At 37.8% G+C, this 21,831-nt stretch overlaps 1 protein-coding gene across 1 annotated transcript in view; it reads left to right on the top strand.

The window, feature by feature from the left end:
• Positions 1-516: 516 nt before the first annotated feature.
• Positions 517-21,831, top strand: part of SLC4A10 (solute carrier family 4, sodium bicarbonate transporter, member 10) — a 250,917-nt gene continuing 229,602 nt past the window's right edge. The window contains exon 1 of the mRNA XM_010858968.1: positions 517-656. Coding sequence (XP_010857270.1) covers positions 576-656 — 81 coding nt within the window. The 5' untranslated portion in view covers positions 517-575. The remainder of the gene's footprint in view (positions 657-21,831) is intronic.

The following is a 21,831-nucleotide window of genomic DNA, read 5'->3' as shown; positions in this document are numbered from 1 at the left end:
ATCATTTTTAGGAACTTCTAATTTTGATGGGTTGGATAAGTGATGATGCACATGGTTTGGAAGAAAGAGTCCTTTAAGAGAGAGTACAATGTTGCTTCTTAAATCATTAAAGCTTAGTCATAGGTGGAGAAAATTGCCCAATAATTAAGAACTAACACTTTAACATGGCAACAGATGCATTGGACAGTTAATTAAATAGAACATTGCTTATTTGTAAAGAAATGACAAAAAATTCAAACTTTCCTGGGCACCTGAAATCTTTATAGTATCAGAAGTGGGAAACCTGAAAGACGTGACTCATTCTCTGTTTGGATGATGCAGAATTGCTCTAAGCAGTAAGCTTACTGTTTTCAGACAGCATTAGCAGCTTCAGCACATACAACTGTGTCATCCTCTCTTAATACGCAGTGTTTATAACTGCAAAGGGGAGATGATAAACAGCATATGAGATCTGATATTTTCATGATGACTTAAACAGATACTGATGGACAGATCTGCTGTTTGATGTTTTCTTCACTAGCCCTGAAGATGCTGAGACATAGAGGTGGCTGTGATTATCTTTTGTAAGACAGGAAATGCAATCTTTAGGGATCTCTGGAAATAGAAAGGTCATGCAGTCTGGAACCTGTGAGTCTTTTCAATCTCTAAGTCATCAGGTATGACCTCATGAATTATGATGATGCTGTTAGATTGTAGAGTTACTGCTTTTTCTAGCTCATTTAGAATATATTAATCAATGTAATTGTTTATTATTAGATTCTCTTTAGGATATTCGAACAAGTAATATTTATAGTAATAGATGCCAGATAAACAATATGAGTTTTAGAAATGTGTGTGTGTTTTAAGTTTGTGTTTACTTTAGCTTTTTATGGGGAAGTGGGAAGTAAAGAAAGAGATCCTTTGTATGTGATTAAGGGCAAGGTTTTGGGCTCTACAGATTTTTCCAGATTAAACCTGAATACAGTCAAATTGCAGCTTTTATTTTGAATGATAAAAATAGCATAAATCTTTCATACTGATAAGTATACACCATAGCTAGCTGCTTATATATAGTGACATATTAAATTTTTTTATCTGGGATTTCTTAAGCATAGAAATAGATGTTACTGCCACTGTACTGTGCAACCACACATAGCAACCCAACTGTGATGAGTAGAATTATGTTTATCAGCATATGAGCTATTTTCTTGAAATTATCTTTCAGTATCTAAATTGTTTTAAAAGGCATTGCTTTTAATTATATTTCAGATCTATTGACGTAATGATGCTTTGGTTCCTTAATGTAGAGATCTGCTAAGGCACTGCTTATAGATTAAAGCAGATAATAAATCTGTTTTTTTTCTTTGTTTTTTTACAAAGAAATCCGGTGACGTATAAGCTTGTTTAAGATTTTTGATCCAGAGATATTCTACTTTTGCTTACTTTCATTTTCAAAATGAAAGACTTAATTATATTAAACATGTTAACTACAAAGAATAGAAAATCATCACATCAAAGAATTTGGATTTATATATTCATTTTATTCTGAAACTCTGCCATTTATTTTAAACCATTTTCACCTATCATGTTATAATGCATTTAACTTTGTTTTTTTTATAGCATATCCTCAGGGTTACATGCTTGGATAAGAAGCCTTGCCTCTGTTTGACATTCAAGTTTTGAAGGAATTTTTTTTTTTATTACACATATTTCTGCCTCAGTATTAGGGGACCTGGCAGATACTTGCCAAGGCATCCCATATTAAATGAACAAAAACAGAGAAAATGTTGTAGCATTTCTCAGAAGATAGTTTTGTATTCATGATTCCATAGCTTGATTAGGGTTTAATACCCCATCAAGGTAAAATGTTGTGTTAAATATGAATATACTTATCAAAGACTAAAATGGAAATCTGAAACAGTGATTTGATTCAGTTAAGGGGTCAGTTTCTCCTTTTTAATTAAAGCACACTAAAAATTATACTTACTGATATTGACTATTATTTTTTATATGCTATTCAGACTACTTAGCCTGCTTAGATTCTTATTAGCAGGGAAGTTTGCCATATTCTTAAGCTTGATTAATTTTGGAATGATTTGAATATACCTTTTAGTTGCTACAAAACCTGTTTAATCTGTTAGAATTTATTTCCAGTATTTGCATGTATTAGTCACTATGAGTACATTCTGTTTCTTGGCATTGCTTTGGGATTCCTCTAAGTATTGGTTTCACAACATTCTGCTAGATTTTTCACTGTGTTTGTGACCTTTTAAAAGAACCAAACCATAAAGGTTTTTAGTTACTTTCTTCAGTGACACTTAAATAAGGATATCTCAATAGTTCTATAAGGTGAAAAAATTACAGTCTTAGTCTCATTTCTTTTACAAGGTGGAGAAAAGTGTTTCTCTGTTGCTATGTCAGAGTATATAACATTAAAAAGTAAATATTAGTTAGAATGTCAGAGACATTTAATGTAATGTCAATCTTTTTCCTGTACAGCAAGATGATCTTGACCTTTAGAATGGTGAAATTGATTGTAAATCTGCTCGGTAACAATTGGTCATCTTCTTTTTGTAATGGTTGCCTTTATTGGTACCATTTTATATGTGCATTTCATTATACATTGTAAAGATTTCTAAAGGTAAGCTGTCTATAAACAACTATTTGGGTAATTGTTCAATTCAGTGAGCATTATGTGAAAGCTGATCATTTGCACAGTATTGTATTTGGTGTTGAGAGGAATACGGAAAAGAAAGAGTTGTTTCCTGTTTCCAAGATTATGAGAAAATGTACATAATGAATTATGCTCATATTTTGAATTGACTTTTCAAAAGTGGTATGCTACTATCAGTTCTAATTTATTAACTGGTGAACCTTAGGATAAGTTACATATAATTCTTTTTTCCTCATGTAAATCTCTTGGTATTAGAGACATTAAAGATTGGATCAAACTATAAAATCAAGCATTATATAATTTTTATAACTGCATTAACTTCTTTTATAATAAAATTATTTTTATTAGGGCATTATAAACTGTTAATAAAATTCAGTTCAGTTCAGTTCAGTCGCTCAGTTGTGTCCGACTCTTTGTGACCCCATGAATCGCAGCATGCCAGGCCTCCCTGTCCATCACCAACTCCTGGAGTTCACCCAAACTCATGTGCATCGAGTCGGTGATGCCGTCCAGCCATCTCATCCTCTGTTGTCCCCTTCTCCTCCTGCCCCCAATCCCTCCCAGGTTCAGGGTCTTTTACAATGAGTCAACTCTTCGCATGAGGTGGCCAAAGTATTGGAGTTTCAGCCTTGTACATTGTATAAGCCATAGTTCAATTTGAGAGCAAAAATATTGGCAGCATGCAGAAGCAGGGACCCCAACAATCATTTCAAAACAGGGATGTGACCAAATTTGTGTAATTCCAGTTTGGAGGTGGTTTAGTCACCAAGTTGTGTCTGACTCTTGCGACCCCATGTACTGTAGCCTGACAGGCTCTTCTGTCCATGGGGATTCTCTAGGCAAGAATACTGGAGTGGGTTGCCATTTCCTTCTCCAGGGGATCTTCCTGACCCAGGAATTGAACCTAGGTCTCCTGCATTGCAGGCAGATTCTTTACCGACTGAGCTATATAGGTTATTATGGAAGGGGATTTTGATTTCATAGGGATTAAGTTTTGGAAGTAAGGAGCTGTAAGTTTTGAACTGTTTGATGCTAGGTAGGTCAGGGTCATTTGGGGAGTCTGTTGAATAAATTGGGGAGGATAGGATTTACCTTAGGCTCTGAGGAAGGGGACTGGGAGGAACTAGTAGGGAAGTAGACCTTAACCATCTGGCTGTTGGACATCCATGCACAACTCTCTTCTCTTTCATACCAGTGTGCTGGCTGAAAGCAGCATGGAGGTGGGTTGTTGTTCAGTTGCTCAGTCGTGTCCGACTCTTTGCAACTCCATGGGCTGCAGCATGCCAGGCTTCCCTGTCCTTCACCATCTCCCGGAGCTTGCTCATGTCCATCGAGTTGGTGATGCCATCCAACCGTCTCATCCTCCGTTGTCCCCTTCTCCTCCTGCCTTCAATCTTTCCCAGCATCAGGGTCTTTTCCAATGAGTCAGTTCTTCGCATCAGGTGGCCAAAGTATTGGAGTTTCAGCTTCAGCATCAGTCTTTCCAATGAATATTCAGGACTGATTTCCTTTAGGATGAACTGGTTGGATCTCCTTGCAGTCCAAGGGACTCTCAAGAGTCTTCTCCAACACCGCAGTTCAAAAGTATCAATTCTTTGGCACTCAGTCTTCTTTATGGTCCAGATCTCACATCTATACATGACTATTGGAAAAACCATACATTTGACTATACGGACCTTTGTTGACAAAGTAACGTCTCTGCTTTTTAATATGCTGTCTAGGCTTGTTTTCCTTCCCTGGTGGCTTAGAGGTTAAAGCGTCTGCCTGCAATGCGGGATACCTGGGTTCAATCCCTGGGTCGGGAAGATCCCCTGGAGACTGAAATGGCAACCCACTCCAGTATTCTTGCCTGGAGAATCCCATGGACGGAGGAGCCTGTTGGGCTACAGTCCACGGGGTTGCAAAGAGTTGGACACGACTGAGTGACTTCACTCACTCAGGCTTGTTTTAGCTTTTCTTCCAGGGAGCAGGCATCTTTTAATTTCAGGGCTACAGTCACCATCTGCAGTGATTTTTGGGGCCAAGAAAATAAAATCTCTCACTGATTCCATTGTTTTCCCATCTATTTGCCATGAAGGGAAGTGGGTAGAGAAGATGCAAAAACCTTATTTCTCTGGAATCCCAGGCTGGTGCATGCTGTCCAATAATGCTTATTTTCTTGAATTAAAGCAATAGAAAATTATTTACAAGTTCTTCTGGTTTGTATAGTATGGTAGTTAAGCATCCAGACTGCCATGATCACTAGATTCAAGTCTTAGCTACACCACTTACCAGCTGTATGATTGTGGGCAAGTTACTTAACCTTTCTGGGTTTCAGTTTCCTCAGTGTGATACAGACGTAGTACTGGTGCCTGTGTCAAAGAATTGTGAAGGTCAAATGAGTTAAGACATGTAAATCACCTTATGAGTTCTGAAATATACTAAGCACACTACTGCCAATGTTACTTAGTGGCAGACATTATTATATAAATGCTTAGAGCTAGGATGAGCTATTGGTAATGGTCATTGTGAGTTTAATTTTGACCTCTCACCCTCATTCTTCTTAGCAAGTAAGAAATTCAGCTAAAAACACTTCATAACAGAAGACTACTGAGTCTCTGGGAAAGCTTAACAGCAATATCAGGTCTTTTTTAAAAAATACTAGTTAGAGATTAAAATTAAGGAGTAAAAATCAAGGTTTAAATAAAATAATAGAGAGGTTATAGAGCTTAGGTTTAATGACCTGAGTTATTTTTTAAATCATAAAAAATATCCTTGATGAAGACTCTTCACTCATATTTATACATAGCTTGTTTTAGTAATTTTATTTGTTAATGAAAATTTATACTCTAGATGAAAGACTAAAATGAAATATAAATACAATACTATATATGAATACAGCAGTTCAAGTTCCTGTTTGATAGAGTATAATATTTTGAATTACTGATGCTTATTTAATGTAAAGACATCAATGTGCTTAAAAACTGTCAAACTCCTAAGTACACATGTGTAATTTGGTGCTTGGATGAAACCTAAATCTAAATCTTAAGTAATCTTGTGTTACATTTTGTGACATTTTTGCATTTTAGTTCTCTTCTCTTGAGCAATTTTCTCAATGTGCAGCTATTTCCCTTGAATTGGCACAAGGTCGATCAAATTGCCGATCAAATTTCAGCACAATGCAATTTGTTAAAGTAAACAAAAAGCCAAACGTGCAAAACCCTGTAGTATTGCAGTAAGCGCAGTACAGGGCAAGGATATAAAGACCAACAGGTCCTTGCCGTCAGGAAATCATAGACAGTGAATCATAAACACTAAATACAAATGACTATAACAGGATGTGGAAAGTAGTAAGTGCCATAGAGGTTCAAAAATGAGATGAAAGAGGCATAAATCATTCTGCTGAGTTCAGCTGGCAGAATATTTCAAGCTAAGTGAGGAGAGAGAAAGAAAAGCTAGAAGAGGAGTTGGGGAAGTATGTCAAGGGGCATATGAGGTAGACCTTGAAGACTGGCCAAGACGGGAAAAAGGTCATTTTGGGTAGAGGAAATAACATGAGCAAAAGTTGGGAGACAGAAAGCAAATAATATGTTTGAGTAGTATGGAATGGTTCATTTTGGTCTATAGCCCAGTCGGGTAACTCAGACTATCAAAGAAAAGATTTGTTGGGACCCGATAATGTAGAATCTTGAGTGTTATATTATGAATTTCTAAACTGAGAACATTTCTGTGCTGAACTAATTATTTTTGGGAGAAAATAAAATAAAAGATAAAAAAAAAAAAACAGCACCTATATTTTGCAGTCATATTCAGAGCTCTAACCCTCCTGAGACTTTGAAAATGAAAATTAAATTCCTGAGTAGATTTAGTAGTTAGTAGACAAGGTAGGGGGTAGAAGCAAAATGAAGGATTTTAATCAAATTCTCTATCAGAGTTGCACGTGAGACTATTTCTTGGTCTGTCCACAACCACTCAGGAGTCCTAGATTTCAGACCCTAAGAGACCTCCTGCTTGTCCCTGATGTAAACTCCATCTTATTGTTAAGTAATCAGCTTTAGCTTTGGCTTTATTTTAGACATTTCCTAGACCAAGGACAATCTAGAAGGATCATTTTAATACAATGAATATGCATGTCACTATGGTGAATATTTGGATAATAAAGACTTTGTCTTAGGAAAAATTGGAAGGAGAAATTGCTACTGATAATCATGGAAGTTACAGGGATATTTAAGCTCTGCTTATTGCTAATATAGCAATGATAAAGTAAGTGTCATTGCTAATACCTTTAATATCGTCTATAAATTTTCTATTCCATACACCAGAACTTATTTAGTATTGTGTGAGGTTAGCAAAAAGGCTGGGTAACATCCAAGAGCAGATCTCCCTTAGGTGTGACATCTGAGATGTGACTTTTGTTATCAGAAGGATAGCATTTGTGCAAGGGAATTGAAAAAATTGGAACTGAATACTCTTATTTAGTACATCATCCATATAAACGATGGAAGTAAACATGGAATTCCACAGTGTGAGTAAAAATGAAACCAGACACTGTTGCTCTTCTGGCCCTTTATTTAGAGCAATAGCAGACCCATGTAATTGAGAATACTCAGTTCCTTTCTGTAGAATACTGCATTATTTGAAAAACCCATTTTTCTAGAAGTTCCTATGAAGTTGTTCTTACTAATCCTCTGGCTTCACGTTGCCTTGGGAAATAGCTATACATATGGTAGTGGCCCAGAAAATTGTCAATACTTATTTTCCATGGACTATATAGCCTGCCAGGCTCCTCTGTCCATGGGATTTTCCAGGCAAGAATGCTGGAGTGGTTTGCCACTTCCTCTTCCAGAGGATCTTCTTGACCCAGGGATCAAACTCATGTCTCCTGCATCTCCTGCATTGGCAGGCAGATTCTGTACCACTGAACCACCAGAAAGCCCTCCTTAAAAAACAGATAAAAGACATTTACTGAAATGATCCTTTCCTTATCCCAAGTCTTTTAGAAAATGATACTACAGGAATATAAATAAGTTAAAAAGACAATTGAATAATCTTTGATCAAATTTCTCTTTGTAAAAGGCAACAGAACTTGGTTCATGAAATATTGAAATGCAAAATATGCTGCATATAAATGCATATTATCTATTTCGAGCCATTCCTTTTTTTTGGTCAAAATTTTATTCAAACTCATAATAATTTATTGAGTCTATTGTGTAGTGTGGAGGGAGGTAGTATAGCACAGTAGTTAAGAGCCAGAGTTATGGAGCTGGATCTGTTTGTTTAGATCCTATATCCTCCATTTACAGATATAGTTTGTTTTAGTAATGTTATCTAATCTCTCTCTTCCTCAGTACTGTCGTCTATAAAATGAGGATACTAATGTGCTAATCTCTAGGCTTGTAATGAAAATCAATCAAATTAATGAATTAGTATAAGTAAATTACTTGAAACAGTGCCTAGCTTAACAAATATTGCTTATTAAAATTAGTCCCCACTAAACTAGGTAAAGTTGAGGAGAAAGCTACAAAAGATAAACAAGATATAAAATAAATCCATCACTTGAAGGAATTTGTGTGTGTGTGTGTGCTCAGTTGTGTCCAGCTCTTTGCAACCTCATGGACTGTAGCCTGCCAGGCTCCTCTGTCCATGCAATTTTCCAGGCAAGAATACTGGAATGGATTGCCATTTCCTCCTCCAGGATCTTCCTGACCCAGCGAGCAAACCCCTATCTCTTGCGTCTCCAGCATTGGCAGGCAGAGTCTTTACCACTAGATTCACCTGGGAAGGAATTTACATTTTAGTATGTGTAAAGTATCATATATAATGTTATATTTATAACATGTGTACATAAATACACATATTTAGTACATATGTATGTATAGTGTGTTAGTTGCTCAGTCATGTCTGACCCTTTGTGACCCCATGAACTGTAGCCTGCCAGACTCCCCTGTCCATGGAATTCTCCAGGCAAGAATACTGGAGTGGGTTGCCATTCCCTTCTCCAGGGGATCTTCCCAACCCGGGGATTGAACCTGGGTCTCCTGCATTGCAGGCAGATGCTTTTACCATCTGAACCACCCAATAACACCCATATATACATACATACTGGAGAAGGCAATGGCACACCACTCCAGTACATACATACACACATATTATATATAATAGCTTGTCTAAGATCAAAATTGCCTACAAAAGATAGGATGATATGGGGTTCAAACCAGGAGGTCTAACTGAGCTCTTGCTCTTAACTACTGTGTTATGTATATGGCTTAGAGCTATATACATTCAAATTAGATTTTAAATAGCCATGTATAAGTTCATATATTGTAAATGCCAAATGGAGACGAGAGACATCAAGGTAAACTGAAAGTGCTGTGGAAGACTTCATGGAAGAAGGGTGACAAGTCTCATATGACCCACTCACTCTTCTATCTCTTTTTTACTGCAAATAACACGCGTAAAGTCTTCAGCACAGTTTCTACCATAGGTACTCAATAAATTATAGTTGTTATTATTATCATAATCTTTCTGATAATTTCTTCTAGATCTCCCCTAATTGGACAATGTTCTGTTTGAAATCCTTAATTCTAATCTATACTCATGACTTAAATTACCCACCAGTGATTCTTAATTGTCATTATGCATCAAAATCAAATGTCTAGCTTTTAAAAAATACTGATACTCTAGGCTTACTTCAGAAGTATTAAATAAAATCTATGGATTTATAATCCATGTTTTTATATTTGCAAGAAACTTTCCAAGTGAATCTGATGGGCAGCCAAAATTGAGAACGGCTGCTTTACATGGTGATGACTTGCAAATCTGTACCTTAAATCCGCACTTTAACCTCTGTCTAGCGTTCCAGACATAGCATCTCTGCTCGTTTATCTTGTCAATATCTCAAACTTGGTATATCCTAAGCAAAACTTATTATTTTATCTTCAGAAACCTCTTTGTTTTTCCTAGCATGATTACCTAATAATAATTCTCAACTTTTTAATCCCAATTATAGGTCCAGTTACTCACCAAGTTATGCAGAATGTTTCTCCTAAGGAGTCCAAAATTTACCTTTTGTTTCCATTCCCCATTGTCTTGACCTCAGTGTGAATTCACATTCATTTCTCACCTGAACTGTTATAGTCATTTCTTAATTGATATTTCTTTTTCTTCCCATTGCTCATCTCCAAAGCAGCCTATTCACCAATCAGCTGCCAGAGTATTCTTTCTAAGATGGAAACCAGGAACAGATATTTCCCTACTTAAATTCATTCTAAGGCTCCCCATTACTTTCATAATTTTTGGAGTTCAGATAAGTGAGAACATGCAATACTTATCTTCCCTTCTGTGACATATTTCATTTAGCATAGTGCCCTCAAGCTTTATCCATTTCACTGCAAATGGCAAGATTGCCTTCTTTCTTATGGCTAAATAATATTCCATTGTATTTACTCCATTCATTCATTTATTGATATACACTTAGATTGTTCCCATATTTTGGATATTGTCAGCAGTGTGGCAGTGAACATGGAAGTGCAGATACCTCTTTAAGACAGTTATTTTATTACCTTCAAATACATACCCAGAAGTGGTACTGCTAGATCATATGGTAGTTCTATTTTTAATTTTTTGAGGAATGAGGAAGTGACATTTAAACTTAGCCATTTTTAGTTAAACTCACTCTAAATTCTACTAGTTAGAGACAGGCTCTCTCAAACGTTTTAGAATGCTGTTCTCTTTGCCTATAATGTCTTTAGCCCCTCATTTCACTTGTTTTTACCTGGTTAACTATTTCTTTTGTCTCAAGATTTATTTATATTAAGCACTGCCTCCTTTTGAAACATTCCTTCATCTCTTCAGAGTGAATTAGATGTTTTTTACATGTGTTCTTATGGATTCTAGTATTTACCTTAAATGAAGCCCAGTACATGCAGTATTGAATCCATTGATTTTCCTGTCTTGACTCTGAGCTGTTTCAAAGGCCAAATGTCTTTTACTTTTTCACACCAGCACTAATATTGTTCCTGGCACACCATAACTATTTAATAAATTTTTGTTGAATATCCAAATGGGTAATTAGTATGAAATGTTTGTGTAAACATATAGTCTAGGTCACTTTGTACACCATTAGGAATTTATATTCACTGAGGTGTATAAGTCTTTCCCATTTACTATTTCCTATCTATTTCTTTGCACTGATCACTGAGGAAGGCTTTCTCATCTCTCCTTGCTGTTCTTTGGAACTCTGCATTCAAATGGGTATATCTTTCCTTTTCTCCTTTGCATTTCACTTCTCTTCTTTTCTCAGCTATTTGTGAGGCCTCCTCAGACAACCATTTTTCCTTTTTGCATTTCTTTTTCTTGGGGATGGTTTTGATCACTGCCTCCTATACAATGTCACAAACCTCCATCCATAGTTTTTCAGGCACTCTATCAGATCTGGTCCCTTGAATCTATTTCTCACTTCCACTGTATAATCATAAGGGATTTGATTTAGGTCATACCTGAATGGTCTGGTGGTTTTCCCTACTTTCTTCAATTTAAGTCTGAATTTGGCAATAAGGAGTTCATGATCTGAGCCACAATCAGCTCCCAGTCTTGTTTTTGCCAACTGTATAGAGCTTCTCCATCTTTGGCTGCAAATAATATAATCAATCTGACTTTGGTATTGACCATCTGGTGATGTCCATGTGTAGAATCCTCTCTTGTGTTGTTGGAAGAGGGTGTTTGCTATGACCAATGCATTCTCTTGGCAAAACTCTATTAGCCTTTGCCCTGCTTCATTCTGTACTCCAAGACCAAATTTGCCTGTTACTCCAGGTGTTTCTTGACTTCCTAGTTTTGCATTCCAGTCCTCTATAATGAAAAGGACATCTTTTTTGGTGTTAGTTCTAGAGGGTGTTATAGGTCTTCATAGAACCATTCAACTTCAGCTTCTTCAGCATTACTAGTTGGGGCACAGATTTGGATTACTGTTGTATTTGAATGGCTTGCCTTGTAAATGAACTGAGATCATTCTGTCATTTTTGAGATTGCATGCATGTACTGCATTTTGGACTCTTTTGTTGACTATGATGACTACTTTATTTCTTCTAAGGGATTCTTGACCACAGTAGTAGACATAATGGTCATCTGCATTAAATTCACCCATTCAAGTCAGTTTTAGTTTGCTAATTCCTAAAATATCGATTTTCACTCTTGCCATCTCCTGTTTGATCACTTCCAATTTGCCTTGATTCCTGGACCTAACATTCCAGGTTCCTATGTAATATTGCTCTTTACAGCATCAGACTTTACTTCTATCACCAGTCACATCCACAACTGGGTGTTGTTTTTGCTTTGGCTCCATCTGTTCATTCTTTCTGGAGTTATTTCTCCACTGTTCTCCAGTAGCATATTGGACACCTACCGACCTGGTGAGTTCATTTTTCAGTGTCCTATCTTTTTGTCTTTTCATACTGTTCATGGGTTTCTCAAGGCAAGAATACTGAAGTGGTTTGCCATTCCCTTCTCCAGTGGACCATGTTTTGTCAGCACTCTCCACCATGACCCGTCAATCTTGGGTGGCCCTACATGAAATGGCTCATAGTTTCATTGAGTTAGACAAGGCTGTGGTCCACGTGATCAGACTGGTTAGTTTTATGTGACTGTGGTTTTCAGTCTGTCTGCCCTATGATGGAGAAGGATAAGAGGCTTATGGAAGCTTCCTTATGGGAGAGACAGACTGAGGAGGAAACTGGGTCTTGTTCTGATGGGCGGGGCCATGCTCAGTTCAGTTCACTCAGTCACATCCAACTCTTTGTGACCTCATGGACTGCAGCACACCGGGCCTCCCTGTCCATCATCAACTCCTGCAGTTTACTCAAACTCATGTCCATTGAGTCGGTGATGCCATCCAACCATCTCATCCTCTGTTGTCCCCTTCTCTTCCTGCCTTCAATCTTTCCCAGCATCAGGATCTTTTCAAATGAGTCAGTCCTTCACATCAGGTGGCCAAGGTATTGGAGGTTCAGCCTCAACATCAGTCCTTCCAATGAATATTCAGGACTGATTTCCTTTAGGATGAACTGGTTGGATTTCTTTGCAGTCCAAGGGACTCTCAAGAGTCTTCTCCAACACCACAGTTCGAAAGCATCAATTCTTTAGCACTCAGCTTTCTTTATAGTCCAACCCTCACATCCATACATGACTACAGAAAAACCATAGCCCTGATTATACATACCTTTGTTGGCAAAGTAATGTCTCTGTTTTTTAATATGCTGTCTAGATTGGTCTTAACTTTTCTTCAAAGGAGTAAGCATCTTTTAATTTCATGGGTGCAGTCACCATTTGCAGTGATTTTGGAGCCCCCCCCAAATAAAGTCAGCCACTGTTTCTACTGTTTCCCCATCTATTTGCCATGAAGTGTTGGGACCAGATGCCATGATCTTAGTTTTCTGAACTTACTGGGCCACACTCAGTAAATCTTTAATCCAATTTTCTGTTGATGGGCGGGGCTGTGTTCCCTCCCTTTTATGTGACCTGAAGCCAAACTATGGTGGAGGTAAGGTGACCTCCTTCAAAAGGTCCCATGCATGCACTTCTACACTCAGTGCCACCAGCCCTGCAGTAGGCCAGCGCCAACCTTTGCCTCCACCAGAGACTCCTGGACCCTCATGGGCTAGTCTGGGTCAGTCTCTTGTGGGGTCACTGCTCCTTTCTCCTGGGTCCTGGTGCACACAATGTTTTGTTTGTGCTCTCCACGAATTTGTTTCCCCAGTCTTGTGTAAGTTCTCACAGCTCTGAGTGAGTGAGTGAATGAAGTCGCTCAGTCATGTCTGACTCTTTGCGACCCCATGGACTGTAGCCTACCAGGCTCCTCAGTCCATGGAATTCTCCAGGCAAGAATACTGAAGTGGGTTGCCATTTCCTTCTCCAGGGGATCTTCCTAACCCAGGGATTGAATCCAGGTCTCCTGCATTGTAGGCAGATGCTTTACCATCTGAGCCACCAGGGAAGCTCACAGCTCTATGGTGGGGTTAACAACAACCTCCTTCAAGAGGGCTTATACCATACACAGGTTTATTGCACCCAGAGCCCCTGCCCCTGCAGCAGTCCACTGCTGACCATACCTCCTCAGGAAACACTCAAACACTGTTCTGTCTCAGTCTCTGTGGGGTCTCGGGTCCTGGTGCATACAAGGTATGTTTGAGCCCTCTGAGCGTCTCTTGTGGGTATGGGGTTTGATTCTAAATGTCATTTCACCTCTCCTACCATCTTGCTGGGGCTTCAAAGACTAGAGATCTCTTCAGAAAAAATTAGAGATAGCAAGGGAATATTTAATGCAAAGATGGGCTCAATAGACAAAAATGGTATGCACCTAACAGAAGCAAAAAATATTAAGAAGAGGTGGCAAGAATACACAGAGGAACTATACAAAAAAGATCTTCACTACCCAGATAATGATGGTGTGATTACTCACTTACAGCCATACATCCTGGAATGTGAAGTCAAGTGGGCCTTAGGAAGCATCACTACGAACAAAGCTAGTGGAAGTGATGGAATTCCAGTTGAGCTATTTCAAATCCTAAAAGATGATGCTGGGAAAGTGCTGCACTCAATATGCCAGCAAATTTGGAAAACTCAGCAGTGGCCCCAGGACTGAAAAAGGTCAGTTTTCATTCCAATCCCAAAGAAAGGCAATGCCAAAGAATGCTCAGACAATCACACAGATGTACTCATCTCACATGCTAGCAAAGGAATCCTCAAAATTCTCCAAGCCAGGCTTCAACAGTATGTGAACCATGAACTTCCAGATGTTCAAGCTGGATTTAGAAATGGCAGAGGAACCAGAGATCAAATTGCCAACATCCGTTGGATCATCAAAAGAGCAAGAGAGTTCCAGAAAAACATCTATTTCTGCTTTATTGACTATGCCAAAGCCTTTGACTGTGTGGATCACAACAAACCGGAAAATTCTTCAAGAGGTGGGAATACCAGACCACCTGACCTGCATCCTGTGAAATCTGTATGCAGGTCAAGAAGCAACAGTTAAAACTGGAGATGAAACAATGGACTGGTTCCACATCGGGAAAGGAGTACATCAAGGCTGTATATTGTCACCCTGCTTATTTAACTTATATGCAGAGTAAATCATGATAAATGTTGGGCTAGATGAAGCACAAGCTGAAGCTGTTGAAGCTGAAACTCCAATACTTTGGCCACCTGATGCGAAGAACTGACTCACTGGAAAAGACCCTGATGCTGGGAAAGATTGAGGGTGGGAGGAGAAGGGGACGACAGAGGATGAGATGGTTGGATGGCATCACCAACTCAATGGGCATGAGTTTGAGTAAACTGGGCGAGTTGGTGATGGACAGGAAGGTCTGTCGTGCTGCAGTTCAGGGGGGTTGCGAATTGCCGGTCATGACTGAGCGACTGAACTGAACTGAGCTGAACTGATTCCCACTGCTTGTATAGATAACTGGCATATGTTAAATTATTAGTAAATATTAGCTCAATAGGTGCATTATGTTATATAAGTCTAAGAATACTAAAGTGTAAGTTTATTGAGGGTTTTTTGTGCTGTGAATTAGAGATTAGAAAATTTGATAATAGTTACAATGAACTATAATAGTAGCATAATAAACAATAATAGAATAATTTTAAGAAGATAATATTACCCTGGTAGGTATTTTCTGAAAGGATAGCAAAGATAAAGGAAAATCAGGAGACTTTCTGTAAAACTACAAAATAGAATACCCACAGCTAGTTTTCCTTTCTCCCAAAATCCCATGAAGAAAAGAAGTAATGGTATTTTTAACCTTTTTTTCTAGGCTAATACTATATTAAGGTGTGGAGAATGGGAGAGGAAAAGAAAACAGTGGCATATTTTGTCAGTCGAAAAACAGGAGGAAAATGCCAAATGATGTGACTAATGGAGAAAATAGAATTGTTAACTGGCAGTGGCAAAAGCTGAGAAACAGCCCAGTGTATACTGAAACATCCTTAACAGCACCGGATACCTCTGAAAGAAAGAATCAAGCTGCTAATGTAGTGCATTGAAATTCAATCATATTTCTGGATCATCTTCCTCCTTCACTTCAATCAACCGGCAAATATTCCAATGTCACTCCATCAGTCAACTGAAGTTTTATTCTATGGAGGCGGTAAAATAGAATCTCTTTGGACTAAGAAACCCAGGAACAGATAAATTCATAAAACAGCATATTAAAAACAACTTCAGTAAGAATACTGTGATCCCAACTCTCCTCCATTTTGCTCCTAGAAAGTTGACAGCCAGGCTTTCGTCTGCTAGGCAGGATAATAAAAGATACAAGTGGACTCAACAAGCTCAAGACAAATGTCCCAGACATATTGACATCAGGGTTCCCCCAAGAAACAACCAAACCAAATCACTTTACAATATGCTCAAAGCTGACAAGTCCTATCCAAATACACAGGGCTTCCAACTCACTTTTTGATTTCATCCTTGTACATATGAGCATGAAAGCAAAGAATGCAAGACCTCTGAGGAGAACTTCTAACATAAAAGATAGAGACCAATGAATTTTTTTTAATTTGATATGAAAAACAAAGGTAACTAAAGAAAAAGTAAACAAGTAGAACTACATCAAATTAAAAAGCTGTAAAGGGAACTATCCACAAAAAATCAGGCAACCTACTGAATGGGAGAAAATATTTGCAAATCATATATCTGATAAGGGATAAATATGTAGAGAACTCATACAACTCAGTAGCAAAAAGGATTGGATTAAGAAGTGGGCAGAACACCCGAATAGACTTTTTTTTTCCATAGAAAATGTGTGGACACCCAACAGGTACATAGAAAGTTGCTCACTAATTATCACAGAAATGCAAATGAAAACCACAGTAAGATATCACTTCACACCTGTTAAAATGGCTGTTATCAAAAAGCCAACAAATGGCAAGTGTTGGAGAGGATGTGGAGAAAGGGAATCCCTGTGTACTGTTGGTGGAAATGTAAATTGGGGAAACCACTATGGAGACTCCTCAAAATTAGAACTACCAAATGTCCCAGCAATTCCACATCTGGGTATTTATCCAAAGAAAACAAAAGCACTAACTCAAAAGATACATATGTATGTCCTAACATTCATGAAAGTAATGTTTAAATTTATCTTATTTTAATTTTGTTTTTCTTTATATCCTTCATTTTCTTGGCTCAGGATTCTTTCTTGCATCTCAGACATTCTTTCTGGGATAGTTTTATTTCCTCTTGATGTATGTTCCTTTAGAAAGGGTGCCTTAGTGATAAATTCTCTTAATTTCTATTTGTCTAAAATACGTTTCTTGAATGATAGCTTAACTAAATATTTACTTTTACATTAATGATTTTTTTCCCTTAGTATCCTGAATATATTATTTTACTGTCTTCTGGCTTCTATTTTTATTAGTTTGTCATTCCTTTGTAGGTAATCTTTTTTTTCCTTGCTGCTTAAAAAATGTGTCATTCTGCAGTTCCACATGATATGTGTATCTGTGTCTTTTAATTATTCTGTTTGTAATTCATTGTGATTCCTGAATCTGAGGATTCATGTCTTCTATCAATTTTGGAAGATTTTCACCTATTTTCAAACAGTAATTCTTCATTTTCTCTGTTCTCATTTTCTAGAACTCCAGGTATATGTTAGACTTTATCATATTATCCCTCATCTAAAAAAATATCTACTTATTTTTCACAATGTTTTTCTGTGATACATTCTGTATAATTTTTTCAGATATTTCCCCCAATTCCTTAATTGTCTCTCCAGCCCGCTCTTTTACCCATTCGTGGAATTTTAAATTTCAAGAATATTATATATGTGTGTGTGTACAAAAGACCTACAAGACAGATGGAGGCTTGTAAGGCATTTTATATGCAAGCAGTGTGAAGAGAGTAAAGACAGCATGAAGCAGCAGCAGGAAATTTAGCAGCAGTTAGCATTGTTTTTCCAGAGAAGGCAATGAATGGCATCCTACTCCAGTACTGTTTTGCCTGGAATATCCCATGGACAGAAGAGCCTGGTGGACTGCAGTCCATGGAGTCACAAAGAGTCCGGCACAACTGAGCGACTTCACTCTCACTTTTCACTTTCATGCATTGGAGAAAGAAATGGCAACCCACACCAGTGTTCTTGTCTGAAGAATCCCAGGGACAGGGGAACCTGGTGGGCTGTTGTCTATGGGGTCGCACAGAGTCAGACACGACTGAAGCGACTTAGCAGCAGCAGCAGCAGCATTGTTTTTCAGAGAAGGCAATGGCACCCTACTCTAGTACTCTTGCCTGGAAAATCCTATGGAGGGAGGAGCCTGATAGGCTCCAGTCCAGGGGGCGCTAAGAGTCGGGCCGACTAAGCGAATTCACTTTTACTTTTCACTTTCATGCATTGAATAAGGAAATGGCAACCCACTCCAGTATTCTTGCTTGGAGAATCCCAGGGACAGAGGAACCTGGTGGGCTGCCGTCTATGGGGTCGCAGAGTCGGACACGACTGAAGCGACTTAGCAGCAGCAGCAGCATTGTTTTTCTGGGTACAAAACTGGGTTAATCTGCAGAAATGAGGATGTAAGAGGACGCAGTGACAAGGCAGGAGTTGAGAAATCAAAACAAGCAAACAAATCTGGAGGATCACATGGGCAAACAAGACAGAGACTCAATTATAAAAAATGATTGCCCATTAGAATATTTTTGACTAATTGAAATTGTTCTTAATGTCTCATACACTTTTTATCCTTAAACCATCAGATGTAAGGCCCCCTAGGAGGCCTAACAGGAGAGATAGTATTCTTTGAATCACAGTGATGGTAATAAATACAGTGTTATATGTTGTGATGAAGGTAATCCTGAGCCAGAGACAGCTTAGCATTGCAAGATTTTCATCAGTAAGCTTCTCAACATTTTAACATTTCAGTATTTCAAGCCTGACTCTGGACTACTTCATTTCCCTGTCATAATTCTGTAGTCTCTAATAGGTCTTTAAAATTTGCATGGGTTAAGTTTTCCAAGTAAAAGAGAGAAAAATCTTAAAATTTCTACATGATGATTGGTTTATGCTTTCTTATCCCTATTCCTATCACAGAGGGTTTTACTCTCCAATTCTTAGTCTCAGTTCTATTTTTTCTTGTATGTGTAAAAATGAAATAACACGTTTACTTTGCATAAGCAAATGAAACCTAATTGCCACCTCCCCAATTAGACACTTTAGAAGTGGACTCATTGCCTTTTTATTAAAAAACACCAAAAGGAGAAAGATTTCTTGTGCTACTTTAGAATAAATATATTTCATATAATTCAGGTAGTACAGTGTATAAATTAGATGGATTGAACATACATTACCATGAAATGGTATAGTCTATATTTTAAAGTAGATACAAGATTTAAATACCTAATTGCAAAATAATATGCTAGTAAAAATATATGGTTTCTTTTATTTTATTGAAATATAATATACTAAATGAAACTCAAACTTAAGCCTGATATATGCTTAGATTTCAGTTCAGCTAGTATTTATTGAACTCTTATGAAATGTTAATCTCTGAGCTGATGCTTTCTCATCTGTTGCACTGTGTAATACAGCATAATATAATTAGAGGTTAAACAATTAACCTTTTTCAATTTGTATAATGCTTTAGCTCACATGGAAAAATGAAAAAATGTAGGATGTCTCTAGAGTAAATATGGACACACATGGTGAATAGTAACACTGAATTCAGGTGTTAATGTTCACTTTTTATATTTCACAATTTAAAATAAAAAGTAGTGAGATGGATAAGAAAACCAAGAAGTTAAAATTCTGCATGTTTTCAACAAAACAGTAGCAACCCATTATTCAAGCAAAGTACAATAATAATATGGTATGTGACATGTTAAAGTTTTTTTTGTTTGTTTGTTTTTAAATTTTATTTTATTTTTTAACTTTACAATATTGTATTGGTTTTGCCATATATCAACATGGATCCACCACAGGTATACACATGTTCCCCATCCCTCTTCCCTCCTCCCTCTCCATACCATCCCTCTGGGTCGTCCTAGTGCACCAGCCCCAAGCATCCAGTATAGTGCATCGAACCAGGACTGGCGACTCGTTTCATATATGATATTATACATATTTCCATGCAATTCTCCCAAATCATCCTACCCTCTCCCTCTACCACAGAGTCCAAAAGACTGTTCTATACATCTGTGTCTCTTTTGCTGTCTCGTATACAGGGTTATTGTTACCATCTTTCTAAATTCCATATATATGCGTTAGTGTACTGTATTGGTGTTTTTCTTTCTGGCTTCCTTCACTCTGTATAATAGGCTCCAGTTAAACTTATAGAAAACATGTTTTAACATTTTTGAAGTGAAATGAGCTCTCAGGTCATGTTTATAAAATACATGTGTCTGTATGTTCCTGCTGCTGCTGCTGCTAAGTCGCTTCAGTCGTGTCTGACTCTGTGTGACCCCATAGACGGCAGCCCATCAGGCTCCACCGTCCCTGGGCTTCTCCAGGCAAGAACACTGGAGTGGGTTGCCATTCTAATTCTTAAATCAATACTGGAAAATGTTTCATTAATATTAACCAAGATATTAATCCATAGGTTGAGAGAGACCCTGTAAACTAAATTAAAAGGTAATTTCTGTGTAGAGCCTCATGGCTAGAAATATATACAGATATTAATTCTTTGCAAGTGTTTAATACTTATATTTGATTAGTTACTCTTTTTATTTCCTTTTGCACATCCAGAAGTTTATTCTATCCCTTATTTTTATTTCATAAATTAAGCATTCTTGAGTTATTTATGCTACTAACAGTTCTTTAATGATTCAGTCTCCTCCCTACCATTTTTTCCTCTAATCTTCATTTAACAGTATTTTTTGTTAATCATAACATTTTTTGAATTGTATGTCATTGTTACAGATTGTTTGTATACAAAACAATTGTTTGTATATTTGTAAAAATACAGATGTGATTACTTATTAGGTGGTATGTGTTTTTTATTCAAATATAGTTGCTTTACAATGTCACATTAGTTTCGGATGTACAGAATAGTGATTCAATATTGTTATAGATTATACTGCTTTTAAACTTATTATAAAATAATGGCTACATTGTCCTGTGCTGTATATATCTTTGTTGCTTATCTATTTTATTTTATTTTATGAATTTTCCTTGAATTTTCTTTCTTTTTTAAAATTTATTTATTTTAATTAGAGGCTAATTACTTTACAATATTGTATTGGTTTTGCCATACATCAACATGAATCCGCCATGGGTGTACATGTGTTCCCAATCCTGAACCCCTCTCCCACCTCCCTCCCCCTACCAACCCTCTGGGTGCTTATCTATTTTATATATAGTTCAGTTCAGTTCAGTTCAGTCGCTCAGTCGTGTTCGACTCTTTGCGACTCCATGAACCACAGCAGGCCAGGCCTCCCTGTCCATCACCAACTCCCGGAGTCTACCCAAACCCATGTCCATTGAGTTGGTGATGCCATCCAACCATCTCATCCTCTGTCGTCCCCTTCTCCTCCTGCCCTCAATCTTCCCCAGCATCAGGGTCTTTTCAAGTGAGTCAGCTCTTCACATCAGGTGGGCAAAGTATTGGAGTTTCAGCTTCAACATCAGTCCTTCCAACTCAGGCCTGATCTCCTTTAGGATGGACTGGTTGGATCTCCTTGCAGTCCAAGGGACTCTCAAGAGTCTTGTCCAACACCACAGTTCAAAAGCCTCAATTCTTCTGCACTCAGCTTCCTTTATAGTCCAACTGTCACATCCATACATGTGACCACTGGAAAAACCATAGCCTTGGCTAGACAGACTTTTGTTGGCAAAGTAATGTCTCTGCTTTTTAATATTCTGTCTAGGTTGGTCATAACTTTCCTTCCAAGGAGTAAGCGTCTTTTAATTTCATGGCTGCAATCACCCTCTGCAGTGATTTTGGAGCCCCGAAAAATAAAGTCAGCCACTGTTTCCACTGTTTCCCCATCTATTTGCCATGAAGTGATGGGACCAGATGCCATGATCTTAGTTTTTTTAATGTAGAGCTTTAAGCCAACTTTTTCACTCTCCTCTTTCACTTTCATCAAGAGGCTCTTTAGTTCTTCTTCACTTTCTGCCGTAAGGGTGGTGTCTGTGCATATCTGACGTTACTGATATTTCTCCCAGCAATCTTGATTCCAGCTTGTGCTTCTTCCAGCCCAGCGTTTCTCATGATGT

This window comes from Bison bison, unplaced genomic scaffold (genome assembly GCF_000754665.1).
Source record: "Bison bison bison isolate TAMUID 2011002044 unplaced genomic scaffold, Bison_UMD1.0 scf7180017864452, whole genome shotgun sequence".
In the NCBI taxonomy this organism is placed as follows: domain Eukaryota; kingdom Metazoa; phylum Chordata; class Mammalia; order Artiodactyla; family Bovidae; genus Bison; species Bison bison.
Note: the sequence above shows the minus strand (reverse complement) of the source record. Positions and strands in the feature narration are given on the sequence as shown.